Raw genomic sequence first — 23764 nt, forward strand, 5'->3', positions numbered from 1 at the left:
GTAGCTGATGCTCCCAGGGTGGGAGAGGGGGTAGCAAATGGGAGGGGGGGGTTGTACAAGGGGGCAGGAGCAGCAAAGGTAGGGCTATCTACAACGGGAATAGAAAAGGAGGATCATCTGGTTGCTGGCATGTCAGGAGCTTTAATGCTGAATAGAAAGTGAGGTTTCATGAGATGACTAAGCCAAGGGGAGGTTAAGAGCAGGGAGGAGGCCCTGAGTCCAACTGGCTCTGGGGTGGAGTCGGGTGGGGCGGGTGGGCGATGGGACATGCACTCCTCCCATGAAGGGCTGTGGGCAGGGAGGAAACCCTGGGCGGCAGCAGCAGTGGTGACAGCAGCAGCAGCGGTGGCGCAGATTGGTCTGTGTAGCAAAATGGTTCTTTCTCCGAATGCCCTGGTGCCCAGCCTGGCCCCCTCCCCAGCTGGGGGCTATGCTGCTCTCCCCTGCCAGCCACACAGTCCTTGAGGAAATGCTTGCCCAGCACCCTGGCTTCAGTGTGATGGAGGGGGAGGTGTTTCTCGGCCCTCCGGTGCAGGGTGGGAAGTTCAGGGGGAGACCTGGAGACCTCGGACTTTCTCAGCTCTGAGTTCAGCCAGGCCTCCCCCAAGGACAGCTGCAGGGATGGAGTTCGCTGCCTTGTGGGCCGATGGGAGCCGGGATCCTCAGGGGAAGAGGAAAGTGCAACTTCTTCAAAGAAATCCCCCTCGAAAACCTGGGGTGCCAATCCACCGGCGTACCCCAGAAGCCCTCAGCCTGGCCCTACATCATACAGGAATCCAAGGCTTGCCGACTTGACCAATGGATGAACCAGCAAAGCGCGAAAACACTGGGAACTTCTGGGATGCAAGAAGCAGGACGGCTAGCCCTGCCGGCGCTCATGGCGTCTTCTGCGGTCTGGGAGGGCCGCAGGTCTTCAGGAGGGCTGGAAGGAAGACGTGATGGCCTGGGGCCTGCAGATTCCAGTCTGTGTCAGTACCTGTCCCTCCTTGGCCCCGTGGTCTGCAGCAGGGAGGAGCAGGGCACGGGTCTCCTGATGCGGACGGCTTTGCGGAGTCTGCATGGGGCTGCCGTGCCGTCCATCTGTCCGGGCAGACTGTCAGTAGTTGCGCTCCGGCTGGCCTGTCGCTTGGGGCGCATGTGTGGACAGAAGGGGGCTTTCACTCAGTCGCTTGGCTTGTTAGTTTTGTAATAGTTTGTTGCTTTGCTTTAAAAAAAATGTTTTGTGCCCTTCCTGGTCCCAGAAGGAAACAGCTGAAGGTTTCACTACAACAGAAAACAAAGGCAGAATGTTCCATGGAGCAACCTGCAGGCTGTGGCCTGGGGGAGGGGGAAATGGGGCAGGAGGAGAAGGCAGGGGAGCGCTTTCCGCTCTCTCTGTGTATGCTGGTCCAGAATGTTAGATTTGGGAAGTGGAGTTCCAAGTAACTTTTAAGCTTTGCATGTCCCTTTTATACACAGCTGAGGGGTCCATTTTGCTCAGCAAATCAGTGAAGAGGAAAGTTACCCAAGCCCTGCTTGGAACTGTTAGCCAGCATTGTGAAAGGAGCTGGGATTGCTCAGCCCCACCCAGGGCCCAATCCCAGTCAGCTCCCTCAGAGACCTACATGCTAGGCCCAGAGAGGACCCTGTGGGGGTCTCCTACTCACTGTACATTGTCCAGATCACCTCCCAGTCCCTACCAAGGCCAGCATAGCAGTACATCCCTCACTCATTTCCCAATAGGAAGAGGGGACCTTCGTTTTTCTCCCCTTGCAAGAGAGAGAGAGAGAGAGAGAAAGATGCCCCTTTGGTTGATACAGGGCTTGAGCTGGCCTATCTTTTCCCTATGGGAAGGATCTAGGCTGCTGCCCACCTGGCACGTTTACCCTGCCTTTGTGTGAGGGAGAAGAAGGGCCACTGCACTTGAGAGGGACGCTATCCTGAGTTCCTTTGGCCAGAGCCTCTCCTTTAGAAGTGTGAGAGCAGAAACGATGCAGGAGACCTCACAGGGGCCTCCTCCAAGTGCAACAGTATCCCAAAGGCCCTCATGAGGCTTGATTTAATAGGAGAACTCAGATACTGGGTGGCTCTATAGGAGGCAGAGGATTCCTTGAGATTATCTTGTTGGTGTGTGTGTGTGTGTGTGTGTTTGTCTGTCTGGTTAAAGCAGGCACCTGTCCCAGCTCCCTGGCTGGCTGCTTGGCAAAATGATGCAAATGTGGCCAATACACCATCAGAGACAAGTGGGAGGAGAGGCATGGCAGGCGGCTTGAGGTAAAGAGCTGGGTGATTTAGGCTGCCAAGGGCCAGCAGCAGGGGACGGGGCCCATGTCCACGGGGTTTTGGTTGGATTTCTAAGGAGCAGTCAGTGTTACTATTGTGAGGAGGGTCTGGGTCTGTCTTGCTAGTAGGGAGTGAAGCGGCTGTACCCTCCTCGGTATAGACTAGCCTGCAACATCAAAGACGGAGAAAAAGCCAATCAGTATAAAGGAGAGGCACAGCCCATCCCTGCCCTGTCCTTGGAGCCAATATGGGGGTGGGCACTGGCAGAGACCTTCTTCTGAAGTGGGAGCAAGGGCCAAGGGCAGTGGGGTAGAAGTGGGGGTTTGACTCAACCTCCCAGAATGCAAAGCTGCCTTGGAGCAGATTTCACAGGAAAACTATCCAGACGGATAAGGCCGATATGCATTTTAAAGAGGAAAAGTAAAGTAAAATGGTGCTTTGGGGGCAGGTGCCTAGCACTTTCCTATGAATCCTTCTACGGGTAAAGGAAGCAAGGGCCTTACAAAACCATGCCTCAGTTTTCCTTGCCTCCCTCTCAGTATTCCCCCTCTTCCAAGGGTTGACAGTTCAATGCAAATCTTGTGGTACCACTAGGAAGGCCCTGATGGGCAAAGGTGATTGCAGGATGGCTTGAAAACTTTCTCCTCTTTGATGCTGCCTAGAGACCTGATTACAAGGAGGCATCACTGCAGGAACTGGATGTGGAAGTGTATTCAGGAACAGGAAGGATGGGAGGTGGCTTTGGGGAGAGTCCCTGTGCATGCACACCTTGCTCATCTCCAACCCACTTCTTAAAGTATTTGCCCCTTGAAGCACTGCTTTTGAATGAAGGGTCCCTTACGCCTGTACAAGCTGCTGCTCGCTTCAGGTGGTTTTTAAGAAGGGCATCACTTGTTCAGGAAACCATCCTTTCTAATATGGGCATCCCCTGGCAATGAGGGCAGCCAGGGTTAGCCCAGCCCTAGATGTGTGTTTCTTCTCTAAGAATCTTCCTGCTTAGGATTTCTCTGGCCTGATTAATAGGACTGCAGCTGAGATCTGAGTCAGTATCCCCAAAGACATCCCAGATCTTTCTTCCTCTTTTCCCAAGTACCCAACCTGACTGCACACATTCCCCCAAGGTCTCGATGGCTATGCACAAATGGATAGAAGGCCCCATTCTTACCATGGTGCCGATGCTGTAGGTGGCAGCAGGGCCAATAGTGTGGTGGTAAGGGTCTGCAGCTGCATAAACTCTGCCGTAACTAGGAGCGAACACAGGGGGCAGCGTTAGAAACTGAGGAATCGCTGAGTTGCCAAGCCTAAGTGTTCAAAAAACCATGAATCAGGCCCCAGTCATCATTAACTTTGCTTCAAGTCATGATAAACATAGAAGAAATGACAAGAAATGTTCACTGAGCTTTTAGCAAAGGCCCCTGAGTTACTTTTCCCAAGTAGGTATCCACCAAATGTGCTAGGATTACAACCCCAGCTTTAAAGCCATGCATAGTTTCCAATAGGGGAAAGTGACCCAGTAGCGAATTGCTCCAATTCCCCACCACAGAGAAAACATTTCAAATTACAAACATCTCAAAAAAGAGAGTGCAAGAATTCAAAAGCTACATTTTTACTGAGGATCCTCATCCCCCCCCTTTTTTTTAAGGTAAAGGTAAAGGTTCCCCCGCACATGCGTGCTAGTCGTTTCCAACTCTAGGGGCTGGTGCTCATCTCCGTTTCAAAGCCGAAGAGCCAGTGCTTGTCCGAGGACGTCTCCGTGGTCATGTGGCCGGCATGACTAGACGCCAAAGGCGCACGGAACGCTGTTACCTTCCCACCGTAGTGGTCCCTATTTTTCTACTTGCATTTTTACGTGCTTTCGAACTGCTAGGTTGGCAGAAGCTGGGACGAGTAACAGGCGCTCACTCTGTTACGCGGCACTCGGGATTCGACCCGCCAAACTGCCGACCTTCTGATCGACAAGCTCAGCGTCCTAACCCACTGAGCCACCGCGTCCCTTTTTTTTTTTTTACTGGGATGCAATTTCAGAAGGGAGAAGGAATTAAAGGATCGGCTTCTAGATGAGCAAGCAGGTTATTGTAAAGATGTCTTTTCCTAGAGAGATATTAATGGCCAAAAAATGTACAGGTATCACTGTGGCCTAAACAAGAGGTGGCCAAGCCTTCTTTGGAAGTTTGGGGGAAGTTGGTAGGACAGGGCCCCCAACTCTGTGGTCTTATGAGATTGTCTCTTGGATGTCTGCAAGGGATTTTGCATTTCTCCTTCAGTTCTGTGCATTTCGTAGCTCAAAAACTACCTTAGCACTGCTTTTCCAGTGTGCAAACAGAGATTCTGAAGGTTTGATTTGCAGGGGAGAAAGTGCGCAACCCAGAAGCAGGAAAAGAATATTTGTTTTCCCAGCAGGGAAGGAATAAAAGCATTGGCAGGCAAAGGATGTCGGGTACAGTCATCCCAGCTGTAGTTCCTCCACATTATCCTTGTTTAACTTCTTGTATGCATCCTGCAATTCTATGAGGGCACAGATCATTATTTATTTTAACCAAAGGAGAAGTAGGAGTGACTGGTTGACTGGGTTGTGCTGATTAGAACTGGTTTTGTAAGGGACCCAGAGAATGTAAATAATTGTTTCCTGGCGGTGGATGAAGTTGGAGCAGATTTTTTGTCAGTTTTGGATTTTATGAGCTAAAAGGAGAAATTATATGAGGATTTTATGTTGGGGAGAAAGAAAACATGAGAAATGAATAAACAGCTAAGCGCTAAAATTTCAGAAACGTTTTGGCCAACATCCTCAAGCAAAGAATGGAATTAACACGAATATAGAAAAACTAACATCCTTAAGAAGATTTTATCATGAGAATCCTTCGGATTTCTTATCTGTAAATAACCTCAGAAAGTAGCAGCATCTAGCCAGTGCTGGCTGATTTTGAAAAGGCAAACAAGATTGGAACTTGTTATTCACTGGATAGGAGACCACCAGTAATTCCCAGGTTAGACTGAGAAATCAGAAAGACATTCTGGAATTGGGCATCGCTAATCTGCTTCTATACTGTTGCCAAGAAAACTATGTGTATGTCATAGAAATCCCTGCTTATGGACCGTTCGGTTAAGATCAAGAAGTGTGTCGCAGAAAGGAAGTTTGAATCAAAGATGTCTCTAACTTTTAATCCTGAAGCAGCCCTGTACAGCCCAGTCAGTACCAGAGTATCAACAATGACCTACTTTACAGGGCTGCGGTTCTATAGATGGGGCGGGCTTGGCTGAGAGGGTCATCATCTAAGACCACATGCATGTTCCTTGCCAGATGTGAATGTTAAATCTGATTGGCAAGACCAGCTTGTCCCAATGCGAGTATAGTTGCTCACTATCTTTCAAGGACAGAAACACACAACACCCTCAATCCACCAGGAAAGCCACTCCACTGTGTCCCTCCCCAGACACTCATTAAAAGTGTTTTCTGACTTATCTGGTTGGTTAATTGTTGGGCTTCATTTCCATGTAGGCCACCACCTGTATTCTAAGGCAGAGGTCCCCAACCTTTTGGGCGCCAGGGACCAGTTCCGTTGAGAGTTGGTTTTTTTCCACGGACCAGAAGGGGCGTGGTTTTGTGTGCTGCCTGCATCTCACGGATGGGGCTTTGCTTGTTTGTGTGGACCGGTTGCTGGCATGCCGTGGCCCGGTACTGGTCCACGGACCGGGGGTTGGGAACCCCTGTTCTAAGGGGAAACTGTGCCCGGTGATGGGAATGATCCCACTTCCATAGTCATTGGTTGCTACTCTCCTGACTATTCTGCCCTGGGTGGGCTGCTCTCTTCTGAGAGGTCTGGACCAGAAAAGCTGTACTTGTTTTTTTCTTCACAGGAAATCTGTTGAAACACTGGCATTTTTTAAAAAAGGAAGCTCACTAATAGAATGGGGAAAAGGCTAAGCTTTTTTAAAATAATTGATGGAATGGGAAAACAGGGATCTTTTTTTGTTTGTTTAACTAGGTGAAATTTGCAAGAGTTGTGATTCCTCTGTAGTCCAACTGACTAGAATAATGAGAAAACTGTGGGTTTTCTCTTTTCTTCTGGTCCAGTGATCCAAACACAAGGGAGGGGCTCATATTAAAAAAAATGTTCGAATGGAAACCAGCATCCTGAAATATCCCCATGGAAAGAAAGTTGTCAAGAAGTGGGAAAACCCACCAACTGGGACTATGGTAAATGTAGCCTGAAGTGAGCACCGGGCCACCATCATGGCCAAAAAGGAGGAAGAGTTTGAAATCTGGAAAGGTTTTATTTCCTGCAGGTTTCTACGTGGAAGGCAAGCAATTAAAAGCTGTCATGTGGAAGAACCCTTAGTTTATAGCGTCCTTTCTTAATGAGAGTTACTGCACACTTTTTATGATATCTCCCTATGAATTAACACAACATATGTGGAACTGAACAGCTGAACACATTGCATTGCTTTACTTAGCATGATAATACAAATATAGAAACCAGGAGAATGAAAAATGTTTTCTAGGAAGGGTTTCCAAGCAGAAATAAATGTGTACCACTGATAAAAATGTACTATTCTGCTGGTAATATTTCCTGCAATGGGTCATTCCTTCCCAGGTTTATCCCAATATTTCTTATTTAAGCCCCTTATAATGTATTGTTTCTCATAATATTTTCACATCCTTCATATTTATTTACTTAGTTATTACTTTGTTGGGCATTTTAACCTGCTTTTCATTAACAGCAGAATAATAATCTACCACTAACCTAATTAAATGACAGTCATTTTTTAATAGGATGCTAAAACATATAAAGGAAGTAGGATGATAAGAATATTGCATGTCAATAAATACCTGATTAAGAAAATAGTCTCTCCTATTTCCCAAAGAAACCTTCAGCAGTTACCACTCTAATACTTATGCCTGTGTGAAGAAGGGCTGCTTGATTTTGCAGAATTGTTTTGGCTTCGATAAATGCAATGAAAAGGCCCTGCAGTGTGGAAAAGCAACTTTGCTTCGAATGAAATGTCTTTGGCGCATGATCAGAATTTTATTGGAGGCCAGTGAAGTGACTTCTCCCGGAAAGTGTGGCCACTCTGCTCCAGCCCATATTTTGTGGAGCCACATTGAAAAAGCGCTTGGCTGAATGAACAGTCAAAGCAAAACGCCCCTTCAATGCTTCCTATCCCCACCCCCACCCCCTTGTAATCATTGTTTTTAGAAAGGGAAGATAAGCACAAAGGATTAATTGCTGTTGTTTTGTTGCCTCCGAGAGACTCCTCCGTTTAACAACATAACCTCTCCTAACTCAGGCCGCTTCAATACAGCCATTCATCTTATCAGCATGAAATTCTGTATACGGGCAAGCCAGAAAGCGCACACATTTCAGTGAAAGGTATAAAAAGGGGAAGAGAGGCAATGGTTGCTTGTGAAAATCAGAAGAGGGAAACAAGGACAGGGAACAAAATGAGGCAGAGCTCAGACCACAGACGCTTTGCACTGTGGACAAACCAGCTCCCAGCCCTTGAGTGCTGTGGACTCTTCTGATTATTTCAGGGTCTGCCAGGACTTCCAGTATTCCCCCTAGCCCTGGGCAAACCAGTCCATGGGGGCTGGAAAAACGTTTCTGACTGAAGGCAGTGGTGTCCCTTCCTTTTCTCCACACCCTGGTGCATCAGTAACAATTTCCTGATACAGGGACACCATTGTGAATCCCTGCATCCAAGCGACGGGCTGATAAGAGGACCAGACACCAAGGCGCAAGATGACTTACCTGTCACTGTAAGCTGTTGCTGCTGCTGCCGCAGGCTGGGCGTATCTGTAGGCTGCATAGCCCCCCTGGAGTAGATGGGAGAGACGAGCATTAGGGGTGAAGGTGTGACTGCAGTACCACAGGAGAAGGGCACATCTTTCGGGGATCTCAGGTGCTGGCCAGGAGGGAGATGGGTACCCATAGGCCCAGCCCCTCTCCCATCTCATTAGCATTCCCTGGGGGTCTTGTTACCATTAACCTGCAGAAATTAAACATGCTGAGGAGAGAATGTCACCTCCCTAGCGGGTGGCGGTGTTAACGAGATGTCGCCTCTGATAAATCTGTCAGTGTGTGCCTGAAGTATTGCCCAGAGCACTTTAAATATGGAGGGGAAATGCTGCTGTGACCCGACAGGCTGACACCAGGCCAGAAAATAAATCCTGCCCTCTGTAGGAGCGGATGCACCCCTTACCCCACCCTCACAGGTAGCCTGCTTCCCATCTCCAGTGCGATTTCAAGCCTTTCCTTTCCACCCTTAATCTCCCTTAGCCACGAAAAGTGCTGGGATGAGGCTTGGAAGAGTGATGAGAAAATCTGTAGAGCTAATGGGAAAGGATCAGAGGCTGCCCAACTGCTGCTGCTTCCCGAGCTCTGGGCCCCAGGTTGTTTTCCCACTGCGTTTTGGCAGCCTTGGCCCCTGTTTGCATCGCTTAATGAAAAGAGCAAGCAGGGGGGATTTCTCTTTGACAGAACAGCCTTCCTGGAAGGGCCTGTGCCTGGTTACCAGCAAAGGCTGCCAAGTCTCTGCAGGAACCAGAGGATGCTTTGACTAGAAATGAAGAAAAAAAAAGGATCTCCCAAGGAAACTTTGAAAGGATGGACTTACATAAATTTCAGCACCGTAGAATCCGTCCTGGTAAACCACTCTGCAAAAGCAAGAAGAATGCGGCTGTGACTTAAGAGTAACTTTGGGTAGGGCTCTTTGAAGCTCACTCTGCAAGACTAGCTGTGTTCCAGGCAGGAGCACCAGAGCAGGCATCAGATGGGCCTTTGTGGCTCTGGTGTTTGGACCTCTCAGTTGCTTTTCTCTACCCTGACAGCAGGAGAGGAGCAAACGCAGGCATCGAGCAAGTGGAGGGAGCTGTCTGCCTGACAATCAACAGGGAAGATCGTGAAGGTGTTCCTGGGGGAACTAGGAGCCAGCCACTCTGGGCCGTGCAGCCCCATACGATAGTCACACACATTCTGCAAAAGATTTTGCTTCATTTTCGTCATTTTAAAAAAGGAGGAGGTTTCTGATCCATACGGTGAGAGGCTATAGGATGGTCACCACGGTTATCTACTCTCTTCCACATATCATCTAGTGATGCTTTCCTTCCTGTATCCCTCATGTTTGTCTAATTACTAAAAGAAGCCTATACAACACAAGATATAAGAAGATGAGCTTCGGAAGGAAGCATGAAAATAAATATGTTGTGCAAAGTACACCAGCACGTACTTAATTTGCTTGCATAATTTATGCTGGTCAAGGAAATAAAAAGATTCCTGTTGAAAAAGTGGAATGACTGGGAGCATGACTTCTCCAGCTGTGGGTTGACTGTGAAATGTACAGTGCCACCTGGGCAAATTCTCTTCCTAACCTTACCAAAATGGTGCCCTCCAGAAATATTATACTCCAATGCCCATAATTTCCAGACAATAGGTACGGTCTGTAGGAATCTCTATAGGAAAATTGAGGTCAATGAGAAATCCAAGGATAACTCTGAATTTTCCAACCATGTGTCCAGAAATCTAGGACAACAGAAACTTATGTCTTAATCATACCAGAACCCAAACAGAGAAGCTTCGGGAAGGCATGTCTTAAAATTAATATGGCTTTTAGTGAACCATAGATCACAGTGCCCAGATATGAGACATGGGAAAGACTCCCTGGGTCTTGAGAAGATTGCCCGTCTAACTTTGCCTTTTTTTGGAAGTGCCAAACCACCCATTTTTGTAAAGCAGTCTCTCTGCTCCATACTCACGCTCCGTAAGTGGGGATGGGGGGAGGTGGGGGAGCCGCTCGGAAAGTGTTGTAGACTGTGCGTCCTCGGCCCCTTAAGTGCGTCCCCCGGTACGCTACTGCGGTTCCTGTGGCTGGATATGGAAAACCGGTCACTGAAGGAGGGGAAGAAATAACCATGAGGAACAGCTTGGAAGAGCCCCCAATTTTAAACTCTGTTCTCCATTCCCCACTTCCTCTCCCAAGAATAAGGGATAGGCTTTTCCCATCTACTTCCTCAGGCATGTTCCTCGCAGCTGTCTTATGAATCCAACCCATCAATGCAATATTTCTTCCTATTTAATATTTGAGGAGCTGTTACAGAGAAGGGGGTGGGTGGGGTTAACCTATTTTCCAAAGCATCTGAAGGCAGGACAAGAAGTTATAGATGGAAATCTATTAAGGAGAGAACCAACTAAAGATAAATTTCTTGGCAATGAGAACAATGAAATGGCTTGCTTTCAGAAGTTGTGAGTACTCCATCCCTAGAGGTTTTTAAGAGATTGGAAGCCATTTGTCTGGGATGGTATAGGTTCTCTTGCTTGAGCAGAGGGTTGGACTAGAAGACCTCCAAGGTCCCTTCAAACACTGTTATTCTGTATTCTGTATTTCTGTTCCTATTACAAATGTTGTCTTCAAGACTTTTGCCCTCTGTCATAAATCTATGAAGAATTATGCAGTACAGCTACAGGATATGACTATGTCTCAGTTCTAATCACATTCGTTCTCTTTTTTCACAATAAAATCCAGATACACACATAAGTTTTATCTCTCTCCACTTTATCCCTACTTTATTCAAACCAGTGTCTGAAGCTAGTTATGTTTATTTTTTAATTTTTTTAAAATTTCATTTATATCCCGCCCTTCTCCGAAGACTCAGGGCGGCTTACAATCTAAGCACAAATCAACGTGCTTAGCAATAAGCTTTCATTCTATGTATATGCCTGCTTTCAGCCCCCCCCCAGCAGCATTATTACAAAGTCAGCTTAATTGCCCCCAACAATCTGGGTCCTCATTTTACCTACCTCGGAAGGATGGAAGGCTGAGTCAACCTTGAGCCTGGTGGGATACGAACCTGCACTAATTGCAGGCAGCTGGTGTTACTTAAGGAGGCATTAGCCCACTGCTCCACCAAGGCTAAAGTACAGATGGAGGAATAAGCTGTTTGCAAGAATGATAAGATCCACAAACAGAGCTGCTTGCTAAATGGAGCTCAGGGTGGCAGGGGTGGGGTCTAAATGATGTCCCAGATCCCTCCAAGTTCCATCTGGATTCATACACCACATTAAACCCTAAACCTAGGCTAACAACGTAGAATTCCTCTACTTATCTGCTAAGGCCCAAGCAAACAAATGAGATTATGGTTTTATGTGATTGCTGGGTTCATACAATATGCTAAGAGAGAGTGTAACTGGGTACCACAGCATACTGAGCTATAAATTCCATAGGCCTATTTAGCTGTGTTGAATATGTTGTGGTAGCTGTACCACGAATATTATGAGATGCATTGGATACATTCAGTGATATTTTATGGTGTATTTATACTACCCCTAAATCTGGATCTGAACTGTTATAATTTGGCCCGTCTAGAACCCTAATTTACAATGGGGAGTCATAAATCCTTGCCATTTGACAATAAATTACTTAATAATGTACCTATGGATTAGGCACATAGTTAATAGTCTTATCAACCCTAGAGTGAATTTTCAAGATAGTGATTTGCCTAAAATTAGGCAGAAAGCCCCACGACTAAGCAGGAATTTAAGCCTGGTATTCCCCAGATCTAGTGCACCCATTCCCTCCTCTCTCCTTCCCCTCCCTCCCACCAGCTTATCGACTTCTTGCTTTCTTCTTTACAAGCAAATGCCTATGGCATTCTAAGAATAAGGAAGAGGTAGATTCTGCTCTGAGATTCAGTAGTCCTGCCAGGTCCCTAAGAGATAACACTTCTCCATGGACCTGGCCCGATTCAGACATTACCTGCATAGAATTCAGGGCCATAGACGGCGCCCACTACAGGGTTCAGCTTCCAGCCTGGTAACAAAGAAGGAGGCAGTCAGAAAGCATTGCTCTCTCAGTCCTCCTAAACTGGCATTCCAAGAAGTGGGCTGGAGGGGGTGCTAGGTTCATTAGGCATTGCCTTTGAAGAGGGAAATCTGAAGCTGTTGCTTTAACATGCTGGGTGCTCCTCTTGCCATCTCTGTTTCCAGAGATACAACCCAAATCCATGCTTTGCGGGTTTTTTTTTTTAAAACCCCCCCACCTCCCCGAGGTCAGAACACCTCCCCACTCCCAACCTGTAGAGTGGCCTGGAGGAAAAGAAGCCTGTCCCCTTTCCAGGAATGCCTGGTTCTGAACTCACTTCACCACCCTTCCTTGTTCCATTACCGTTTGTGTAGGGATTAGCTGCCTTTTTGTTTGTCATGACCCGTGCAGTGGCATTGTTGACCTGTTGAGAAACAAGCACCAGGTTACTGATAGACTTTGGGTCCAAATGGAATTCCTCTTCCCTGGACCTCAAGGAAAACATCAGCATCCAAAAGGCTGCTGAAGGTTTGTGTCAGCTCCTCCGTGATTTATAGGCCAATCATCCTAAGCAGAGGCAATTTGCTTGCCACACACTACATTTGGTAATTTTTGACATTTTGGACTACGAACCTTCTGAGTCCTAATCTTACAGCTCTTTCCTAGTGTGTTGGCCACAAACAAGAGTGCAACATTAGAACCACATGGGCTTGTTGTAAGGGACCACTGCTGAAACTCTCTCTTCCCAGGGCCACGTTCACAGCTAGCATGCAGGGCCCTGCACAGGCAGTTTTCATGCATACTGGAAGTACCATTAACTGGACAGGCTACACAAGGCAGGCAAGAGGAGGCCTAAGAAATCAAATCAGCAGAACAAAAGGGTAGGAGTTCCAGCAGAAGAGGATGTCAGGGGCAACAATGCAGCACCATCTCTCTACCCCACAACTCTGATAAACCAGGGGTCATCTTCAGCACTCCAGTGTGAACAAAGGGCTCAACAACTACCAAGAACTACATTCACAGGAGATTCTTTTGCATCCTTTACATGGTCTATTCTGAAATTGCTCTGTACTTCCTCTTCGGAAGGCAAAGAGCAAGAATCTCTGCCAGGAGGTAACTGCACAGGATGATTTAGGCAGATTTTCTGGAAGTTTGGAGGCTTGGGGATATTATACTTCTCTGCCTTCTCTTAATATTGTCTGAAATGACTGCTTATAGCAGATTCTTGGTGGAGACATTCTGCCTTCCTTCCCTTCTGCATCCTCCCCTACCAAAAGCACAGGACATGCAACATTCACTCGCCCGCCTGCTTGTTCTGGCTAATCCCAGGGACAGATATATATATATTTAAAAGGGGGGTTGTGATATGGTTGGAAGTGTGAAGTCTAATGCCCGACGCAGAGCAGGCAGTGCATTTGTTCGCACCTCAATTTTGCGTCCCTCTACGATGGTGCCGTTCAGCTTCTCCCGTGCCCGATCGGCATCTGCACTAGTTTCAAAAGTTACAAACCCAAAACCCTGTGAGTGAGGGAGAGAAAGGAAAAAGGAAAGAAAAAGAGAGAGGTTGGGGAGGGAGAGAGGTAGGAAAAGGAGAAAAGGATGAAGAAAGAAAAAGGGGGTGGGAGGAACAGGACAGAGAGAAGAGGTGAGTAAGGAGCAGCAGAGAAAAGAGGCAGGATGTGAGTTTCCCAAGCCTCCCTAAAGACCGGGCGAGGGGGGGGCGGGGTTCAGGGGTGGGTGGGGAAGGAGTAAGGACAAGGGAGGATAAGGACTCAGAGGAATAAGAGGACAGGACAAGATCTGCATCACCACTCCATTATACCACGACGGCCCCAAAGGATTGCAAGTGTGTAGGATCTTCTCCCCTGTGCCTACTATTGGCTTTACATTTATATCATCCAGGCTAGAGAGACAGAGGAGCCCTCCTAAGTGTGAAGAGGCTGCAGAAATGGCTGAGGCCTAGTTCTGCCCCCTCCAGAATGCTCAACCATCGTGTGACACCTGATCAGCTTCTGTGCGGTTTAGCTCCTACAGTCAATAGTGGAACAGCAAGAGTTAAGCACTGAAAGGATTTCCCAAGTTTCTTTCAAACTTAAAATAGCTGAATTACCTCCTGGAAACAAAATTCAATAGTGTATTTTCATGTCTATTTCGGGAGGAAGAAATATCCACATGTTTCCTCCAAACCTTAATACCACGTTGCCTTAAGTAGCATGTTATTTTATTTCTCTCTCTCTCTCTCTCTCTCTCTCTCTCTCTCTCTCTCTCTCTCTCTCTCCTCTCCCTCTCCCTCTCTCCCTCCCTCCCCCCCTCTCTCTCTCTCGTTAGAGCAATTTCTAATCTCACCATGAGAGGGTGATCGTTTTCTGCATTAAATTACTTTAGTGACGGCTTTGTGGCCGACAGTTTTTCCTCTTTCTATAGGACTCCGAATCTAGAATTGCTTTGGTTAATTATTTTCAACCAGCACAGTTGTTTTCAGAGGGAAAGTTAAAATATCAAAATCTCATTCTTAAATCTAAAGTCACAGGATTTGAAGGGATGGTGAGGAAAGGGTAGTTAGAAACCAGGAGGCACCCTGTGGCATAGAAAGGAAGTGGTGAAGGCAGGAATGCAGAATGGAGGAGAAAGACTGGCCCCTGGGAACACCCATCTACAGGGACATTTGGGTTGTATCAGACACCAACATGTTGAACCCACCTTGGAACCACGCTCATTGAAAATGATCTCAACATCCAGGATCTTTCCAAATTGCTGGGGGAGAAAAAGAGGGACAGGGGAAGGGGGAAGAAGGAAAGGTGAAAATGGGAGTGGAGACATCATTTCTTTTCATCCCGGCTTGGAAAACCCTTGTGCTTTGATTTATTCCCAAAGGGCATGGTGTGTAGTCATATCTGGAACACCCCTGAGTATCAAATACAGGTAGTTCTCATTTACAGCTAGTCCTCAACTTATGACCTCAATGGAGCCCACAATTTCTGTTATTAAGTGAGACATTTGTTAAGTGAGTTTTGCCCCATTTTATGACCTTTCTTGCCCTCATTGTTAAGTGAATCACTGCAGCTGATAAGTTAGTAACCCGGTTGTTAAGTGAATCTGGCTTCCCCTATTGACTTTACTTGTGAGGAGGTTGCAAAAGGTGATCACATGACCTTGGGACACAGCAATGGTCATCAATATGGACTAGTTGCCAAGCGTCTGAATTTTGATGACATGATCATGGAGATGCTTCGAAGATCATAACTATGAAAAATGGTCATAAGTCATATTTTTCAGTGCCGTTGTAACTTTGAACGGTCACTAAACAAACCATTGTAAGTCGAGGGCTACCTGTACTGACCGCAACTGGAGTCGGCAACAACATTTCTAAGCAACATGGTTATTAGGTGAAATGTCATGTGATTGTGCCCAATGTAGGTCTGTTCTGCTGTAAGTTTTAAGTTACATGATTGTGACTTGACATTTCTTGCCAGCTTCCCCACTAACTTCGCTTGTTGGAAGCTGGCTGTGAAGGCCGCAAATGGAAATCATGTGACCGTGGGGACACCTGTGATTATCGTAAATGCACACTGGTTGTGAGGTGCCCAATTTACAATCACATATCTACAGGGTTACTGCAACGGCCACAAGTTTGAAGATCAGTTGTAAACCTATTCAGTGCTGTTGTAAATTTGGTAAGTGAGGACTACCAGTATTTATACACATACACAGAAAGAACTTCTGGGGTCTAGCATCATACGTAGGCAGATGCCACTACTGGCCCCTAGGACCGTCTTCCCTGGAAATACAGGAGATGTTTCCTGCATTATTCAATACTCAGCTGTTAAATAACATGTTCTAGCAATGCTCAGACTGAGAAACAAGTTAATCCTGCCTGAACCCTGATAATCACAAGACCTGCAGAGCACTGGGGCGTCAAAAGGAACAGATAGGAGTTCCTGCCAAAGAGGAATGAAAGCAAGAAGCAGGCACATCAGATACATGGATGATGAAAAGATAAAACAAGAATATGTATAAACTGTATAAAGATAAGAAGCAGATTTGACAACAATGGGACCCAACATTGTTAGTTTGATTGATATCGCTATCTTGGACTGATTTTCTAAATTTATAAATGGTGATAAGTAATACTCTGTTTTAACCATTGTTTGTTAAGTCAGTCCTAGTGGTTCACACACAACATTCAACTGTAAACTATGTTTTACTAACCATAATGTCAGGTTCACATATCACATGAAACAAAAACCCCGACTAAATTATAATGTAAAAGACAGAGTGAACACAGCCCGTTCCTTTCCAAGATGACCATAGGTCTTTGTACATTCTTATGTTTATTTAGCACAGGAAGGTGATAGACTTACTCCAAACATTTGCCGCAGATCAGGGTCCCGGAAGCGGAAAGGGATGTTGGAAACGTGTAGCCGCTTAGGCTGCTGCTTGTCGGAACCATTCTCTGGTAGGTGTAGTGTCTGGTTGTCTGTCTGCGCTGCTTCATCTGTCTGCTGATGAAAATAAGTAAATTAAAGCACCATTGTGATTCTTTCTAGGTGTTTGCGCGCCCGTGCGCATGTGCGGGGTGGGGCATCATTGCTGCTTATGAAAGACAGATTTCAAAGGTATGAAATGAATCCAGCAAAAGTGCTGGATTAGATTTGGGGCAATTAGATTTTCCAGCCTTCAGGCATATTGACTTGGGTTTAATATATAATCTGTTCTTCTGCTGAAGACTGGGGTCATTTTTTTGTCTTATTCTAGAGTGCTTGGGGCTGGAGCCATTTCTCTGTTTAATCCACTCATTTTTTTGTGTTCTTTCTCTTTTCTCCCCAACCCCATCCACCCCATCCACCAGCCCAGACTTCCTCTCTGCTTGGAAAGCAGGCTGTTCTTGATACAGCCCTGAAGCAATCTACTTTCAGAGGGCTCCTTTCATTGCAGTGCCCCACATAATAATAATAATAATAATAATAATAATAATAATAATAATAATAATAATAATAATAATAACAACAACAACAACAACAACAACAACAACAACAATAACAATAAGAAGTTGGAAGGGACCTTGGAGGTCATCTAGTCCAACCCCCTGCTTAGGCAGGAAACCCTATACCATTTCAGACTTCCATTCTTTGATTTTGCTTCTTACGCCCCCTCCCCCACTTCTGCAGGTGATCTGAACTCATAGCTTCAGGGGGCTCTTTCATTTTAGGTCTCCCCAACATTTTTTCTTCTCTTGTACCCCATTTCCCTATTCCATTCCCTTCCCCTGTCTAAGATAAGGCCAAAATCCAGGGTCTTTATGCCGCAGGTCCCCAGAATCCTGAGAGGTATTGGGACTAGGCATTCCTATGAAAGTGATGTTACTTGATTGCCAACTTTTAATGTCATCGTGAGACTAGGCTCACACAGCGTGCTACCGCATGGTTTGTTTAGCTATGGCTTGCTGATTAAAAAAAAAAAAGAAGAGCTGGGTTTATCCGACATTCAAGCCATAAGCCATGACTTAGAAGCACGATAACTAGGTGAGCAGAATACAGCGAGCCAAACACAAACAAATCACATTATAAGGTAAAGGTAAAGGTTCCCCTGCACATGCGTGCTAGTTGTTTCCAACTCTAGGGGCCGGTGCTCATCTCCGTTTCAAAGCCAAAGAGCCAGTGCTTGTCCGAGGACGTCTCCGTGGTCATGTGGCCGGCATGACTAGACGCCAAAGGCGCACGGAACGCTGTTACCTTCCCACCATAGTGGTCCCTATTTTTCTACTTGCATTTTTACGTGCTTTCAAACTGCTAGGCTGGCAGAAGCTGGGACGAGTAACAGGCGCTCACTCTGTTATGCGGCACTTGGGATTCGACCTGCCAAACTGCCAATCTTCTGATCGACAAGCTCAGCGTCCTAACCCACTGAGCCACCGCGTCCCTTAAATCACATTATAGTTTAGTGCAATGTGAGAAGCCAGTCAAGGAGTGTTGGCATACGCTCTCACTTAGGGATTAAGAATGTGAGCTGTGAAACTGAAGTCCCCAGTTCAGCTCTTTAATTTGGTCTTGGACCAGCCACCATCCTTCTGCTTCAGCTTTTCCATTTATGAAATAGGACAGCAGTACCACCCGAGAAAGTGGAATAAGAACTAGCATGGGCCCAAACACACACCTCCAGGAAAAGGAGGCTGGAGATGTGTTGGTTCCATCCTGGGTTTGCATGCATTCCTGCACACACAGAACCAGGTGGGGAGGCCGAGCTCACTCTCAAAGCTGCGTGGTGGCGAGCAGCCAGCCTGGCACTCAGGGATTGAGGAGCAGCTGGGAAGTGCTCACTCAGCGCTTCCTTGCTGAGCTGCATTACAACCACATCATTGGCATGATCAGATTGGCAAGTGGCCAAGCAGGTAGATTACAAGTGATTAGGGACACAAAGGGAGCCAGGAAACTTAAGTACTGAGCCACAAATGCCCACGGGGGTAGCAGGGTGCTGGAATGGTTTCTCTGCACTGGCCTCCTGCTGCATAAGAACTCTGTTATTTTCACCTTGCTCTCTTCGATCCTTTGCTATCTCTGAGTCTCAGATGGAGGTGGAACAAGGCCAAGCAGACAAATTAGGAATGGAGGCAGAGAGGGCATTGGACCTGCAAGCTCAGTCTTCCCTGCTACCCATAACGCAGCCTCTCAATCATGAGCCAATAGGTCCATTTTCCCAACAGAAATTCCCTTATATCCTTCTCATCCAATTTTACACATTCGGGGCCCCCTCCCACAAGTTCCATCCTTCCAGTTTGTATTTTTCTGGGAGGAGACATCCCTTTGTTCATTAGATGTCTACTTCCCTGAACTGCTCTATGCTGCCCCCATGCAGGCAGGCTTTACAGCAAGGTCAGGCCCTGTAGGCAACGTCTCTTACCGGTACTGTTTGTGTGCCTGCTATGGACTGCGTGCTGGCATCAGTGCCCGGCTGTTCGGAGTGGCTCTGTGCAGGGGTGTAGAGCGTCAAGGCATGCTCAGGTACTGTGCTCTGCCCCGAATAGTCCTGTGCTGGATGCGGGTGTGGTGGTGGAGGAGCGTACTCTGGAGGGATACCATTCTGTGGGGGTGGTGGATATGTTGCTGGGGGATAGGGCTGAGCCATTGCGTCAGGAGGAGCCGTGGCGTCCTGATTGCCCTGCAGAGATAGGATAAGAGAATACTCCTTACTCATGGCTGATAATCTCAAGCCAGGCTGTGAGCTTCAACCTTCATCAGCAACTCACTCTCCGTCCAACAGCTCAGGTGAATTCCAGTTAATCTTCCCATAACACAAGGCAGGTAAGCATTGGCTAAAACAGTAATTGCATCCAACACGGCAAGAAACACCCACCTTTGCTGGACAACGTTTTAGAGGAGCAGAGTGGAAGCACCATGCATGGGATGATAAAATCTGCAGGGTAGATGTGCCCATTGTTATTCTAGTTTTCAATGGATTTGATTAATCTCTAATTCTCTTCTGGGAGAATTAGAGACATAAAAAGCATCTCACTGAAGGCAAGTTGGAATTACAAGGAAAAGATAAAATTATGTGTAGAACAAATAAGAACCTGCTCTAGATAACCTGTCCAGCAACTTCATGGAGGATCAAAAGTATATTTCTTTTATAGCATTCTTTTTCATGTATATTTTGAAAAGCAATTAGCTATTTAAAAAAATTCTCAGCATGACATATTGCAAACAGCTACCAACTTTTATGCTTGTACATCTGAACGGCAGGTACATCACCTGGACACCCATGGACTTAACCATAGTATCAATTTGTCCTTTAGAGATGGAAGAAAGTAAATGGATGTTGGGTGGAAAAAATGGAGATTGGGAAGATTGCCTTTAGGACAGGAGGATGCATCCCCAGGTCATGCTTATCCCAGCTGAAAGGGAAAGCAAAGAGGCCAAGAAAGCAGCAAGATCTTTTAAAGACACAGTATGTCTTTCTGTATATTAATGTAAACAATTACCTCGATCAAAGGTCACCCATATTTCTAAATGTTGGGCCTACTAAATATAAAGTTTATACTTTCAAATGGAGGTGGAAATGTCCTTTCTTCCAAAACATACACGGGCAGTCACCTAAATATTGATTTAAGCTGAGGGATTTTACTATTCCTGCTATTTTTGCCCTTCCTGCCTTCCAGCAAAAATCGAACCTACATGTCCCATTCTCCTAGGATGCCTAAAATTATTTATTCAAAATCATTGATATGTGGTGGCATTATCAACATCTAAATGTGGTCAACTTTCCCGTTTTAAAAAAGGAAAGAGGATTCTGGAGAAGAGCATGGCATTTGCCAAATGATAGCAACTCAGTTTCCTAGATAATGCCTCAAAAATGTGTTAATTTCAGTGAAGGGTAGCAAAGAAAAACAAGCACTACTCTACATTAGATGTCTGTGGTTGCTTCGATACACTTAGTGCTGCTGAGAAAATGTTTTTCTACAATTTTCTGGAAGTGGAATTAAAATCAAAGTTCCACAGAGCACTGAATATAGCACTATGTTATCCACAACATACTCTTCCATGGTTTAGATTTTTTCCTTAATGTTTATTCAGAATTAAATCCCATTCATAAAAGTCTTTCTCAACATTCACGATTTTTTTTTGGTCCAGTTTACAGATTCTTACCATTAAATTGTTTCTTCTTACTTATGACTACCCCATTTATATATAGCCAATTTACCGACCCTTGACCGGTCTCTCTTAATTGTTCCAATGTTTGCTTGTGTTCCTGTAGGTAGACGGAGGGAGGCTTTAATTACTGCTTTTGAGCAAAGAAATCATTTAAACCACCCCCTATCCTATGGGAACAGAAACTAATGCTGAGACATTAAACAAGGCTATTTATCATTACTAACTAGCTATACATCATTGGGGTTTTTTTTCTGAAATGTATCTTACAGAAAGAAAAATACAGGTAGTCTTAAACATTTGGCCACAATTGAGCCAAAAGTTTCTGTTGCTAAGTGAGACAGTTGTTAAGTGAATTCTAACCCATTTTATGACCTTTTTTGCCATGCTTGTTAAGTGAATCACTGCAGTTGTTAAATTAGTAACACGACTGTTAAATGAATCTGGCTTCACCATTGACTTTGCTTGTCAGAAAATTGCAAAAGGCGATCACATGACCGCGGGACATTGCAACCGTCATAAATATGAGCCAGTTGCCAAGCATCTGAATTTTGATCATGTGACCATGGGTATTGTGTGAAAAATGGTCATAAGTCATTTTTTTCAGTGCTGTTGTAACTTTGAATGGACATTAAATGAACTGTTGTAGGTTGAGGACTTACCTGTAATGTTTTTGCAAAATGAGCAATTATAAAAGGGCACAGGACACCCTTCTCCCTAAAAAAAAAATCTGAATAGCAGTTTACTTGTTCCCATAGGACAGGCTGTTGCTTTAACTCATGGATGTTTATTGCCCCTCACCCATCATAAATTTTATGTGAAAAAAATCATGGCATGCCAACATAGAAAATACTAAACGGCAATGTCCTGGATTTTCTTTCAAGAGGAAGGGAACTAACCAGAGCACTTTCAGTGGGGGAAAAAAAGTCTAATTCAGAAGAATTCAAACAATTCCTAATAAATTTTCTTTGACCTAAACTATTTCTCAAAGTTTTGCTACAAATTAACCCTCTTCTACTATTTTAATGTGCCTAAATTTATGCTCTGCTCAAATATTCCTTAAATAAATTTTTGAATAAAATTATTGGACTATAAATCCTTTGGCTAGCCCTAAATCTTATATTGTACTTCTTAGTGGACATAATTTCTGAGAGGGGAATGCTCTGTACAGAGTAAGGAATATTCATATACATATGGACAAGAGTTCTAGTAGTAGTGGATTCTATATTCCAAGTACTGACAAAATGCAACTTGGTTCATCTGGAACATTTAACAGTAAATAAAGATCAAGTCTATAGAAAATTACTCCATCTATAATAGGAGACCCAATCTGGCAGACAGAAAGGAATGGTCAGTATAGGTAGATGGGAGCTGTCTTGAATTGGGCCAAGTATCTATTTTGCTCAGCATTCTGGGGAGAACCAAAGACTGATGGGGACGCCACAAGCAAGACATCAGGTACAACAAAAAGACAACCCAGTTGAACTCCCTGTTCACTCTTATAGAAACAGAAATCAAAATCCATGACAACAAGAATAATTTGGAAGAAATTCCCAATTCTCCAAATCCCATGAAAATACCCAGCTTGGGTTGATGCATACCCATCAACTGTCATCAGGGAATTTCAAGTTATGATTCACACATGGAAGATGTTTCCAGCTTCTCTGCCTGATATTAATTATAACTGATTGCTGTTCTATGTCTCCCACACGATGTAAAAAAAAATCACGTCCTCTCACTAGTTATTACTGGAAATATTCAATAGGAATGTGATTCATATGATAGGGACACCTTATATGATGACTGATCTTCAAAGGACAGTCCACACATAATGTATTATTTATTTATTATTAGATGCATATCCACCTTTTTTTTGTACGATTCAAGATATTTGAGGGAACACCTGCTGCCGGCATCAAATGCCCTTCGCCCAGTGCGCTCCCACAGGGAGGGTCTGCTCAGGGTCCCACCGGTAAGAGATTGCCGGCGGGTGACACCCAGGGATAGGGCCTTCTCAGTGGGGGCGCCTGCCCTCTGGAACCAGCTGCCAGTGGAGCTGAGGACTGCCCCCGACCTCCGGTCATTCCGCCGGGGCCTGAAGACCTGGCTCTTCGAGCTCTCGGGCCCAGGCTGAGGAGTAATTTATTTTAATCGGGGTTTTAATTGCACAGGGTTAGTTTAATCTTTTTTAAATTGGTTTTAACTTTTGTATTGCTGGATTTTTAACTCCCTGTAAACTGCCCTGAGTCCTCAGGGAAAGGGCGGTATATAAATGTAATAAAATAAATAAAATAAATAAATAAATAAGATCTTCTTGCCTCCTAATTTCCTCGCAACAGCTTTCTGAGGTGGGTTGAGCAAAGTCCCTCAGACAATTTCCATGTCTAAGGGAGGACTAAAGCAAGTGATCTCTCCTACTCTATTCCAGCACCTTAACCACTGTGCGAAACTGGTTCTCAAACACACACCCACAGTGCCTCACAGTCCTAATACCCTGCACCAAGCCACCCTCCTCTGCAGATACACTTTTTCTCACTTGCCCATCAACATAACTTCATACCTGACTGCTCCCCACACTCCTGCCTCCCTTCAATCCCTTATTCCTTGCCTTGTGCTGACAAATAGCCACCAGCCCTCTGCTAAGAGCCCAGATTCCGCATTCAGATGCTTTATAGCTGTATACCACAGTGCCTTTCTCTCTCTCTTGGGATGAAATACATCCACAGCTCCTGGAGCTGAGACAGGCTCTTTAATTGTGTGTGTGGTTAATTTATGACAAGGCAACATCACAGTGGGACAGGCTTGGGCAGGCAGGCTTTCCTTGCTTGAAGAGAGAAACCTTTCCGCCCCAGGATCTGTCTTTAGGCTCTTTTATTCCCAATCACACCCTGGAGGATGCAGCAAAGCTGTGGCAGTGAACGTTGGGCATTGGGAAAGGCATTTCTGAATGTGCAAATTGTTCTGTTACTCCTTGGGGTTTTTCCAGCATGGAGTCAGGCTTCATTGGGAATGGGAAAAAGGGAAGGCGGGTGCTAATATACATTTAGGAGGGGCTCCTGGCAGCACCT

The 23764-nt window shown here is 45.6% G+C and overlaps 1 protein-coding gene across 2 annotated transcripts; it reads right to left on the minus strand.

The window, feature by feature from the left end:
• Positions 1 to 503: 503 nt before the first annotated feature.
• On the minus strand, positions 504 to 19191 carry RBFOX3 (RNA binding fox-1 homolog 3; the record flags this gene model as incomplete). Of its 2 annotated transcripts, none has more annotated exons than XM_083352121.1 (11): positions 18952 to 19191; positions 16416 to 16556; positions 14755 to 14808; positions 13480 to 13572; positions 12418 to 12478; positions 12010 to 12063; positions 10013 to 10145; positions 8875 to 8914; positions 8010 to 8074; positions 3428 to 3506; positions 504 to 1263 (listed from the first exon to the last, which is right to left on the minus strand). In XM_083352121.1, exons 1-11 carry the CDS (start codon positions 19174 to 19176, stop codon positions 1261 to 1263), a joined length of 948 nt encoding a protein of 315 aa, XP_083208247.1. In that variant the 5' UTR covers positions 19177 to 19191. The 2 variants fall into 2 exon arrangements, with proteins under 2 accessions (XP_083208247.1, XP_083208246.1); XM_083352120.1 differs by lacking the exon at positions 504 to 1263 and adding an exon at positions 2384 to 2428.
• Between the last annotated feature and the right edge of the window lie 4573 nt (positions 19192 to 23764).

This window comes from Vipera ursinii (genome assembly GCF_947247035.1).
Source record: "Vipera ursinii genome assembly, chromosome: 2".
Taxonomy (NCBI): domain Eukaryota; kingdom Metazoa; phylum Chordata; class Lepidosauria; order Squamata; family Viperidae; genus Vipera; species Vipera ursinii.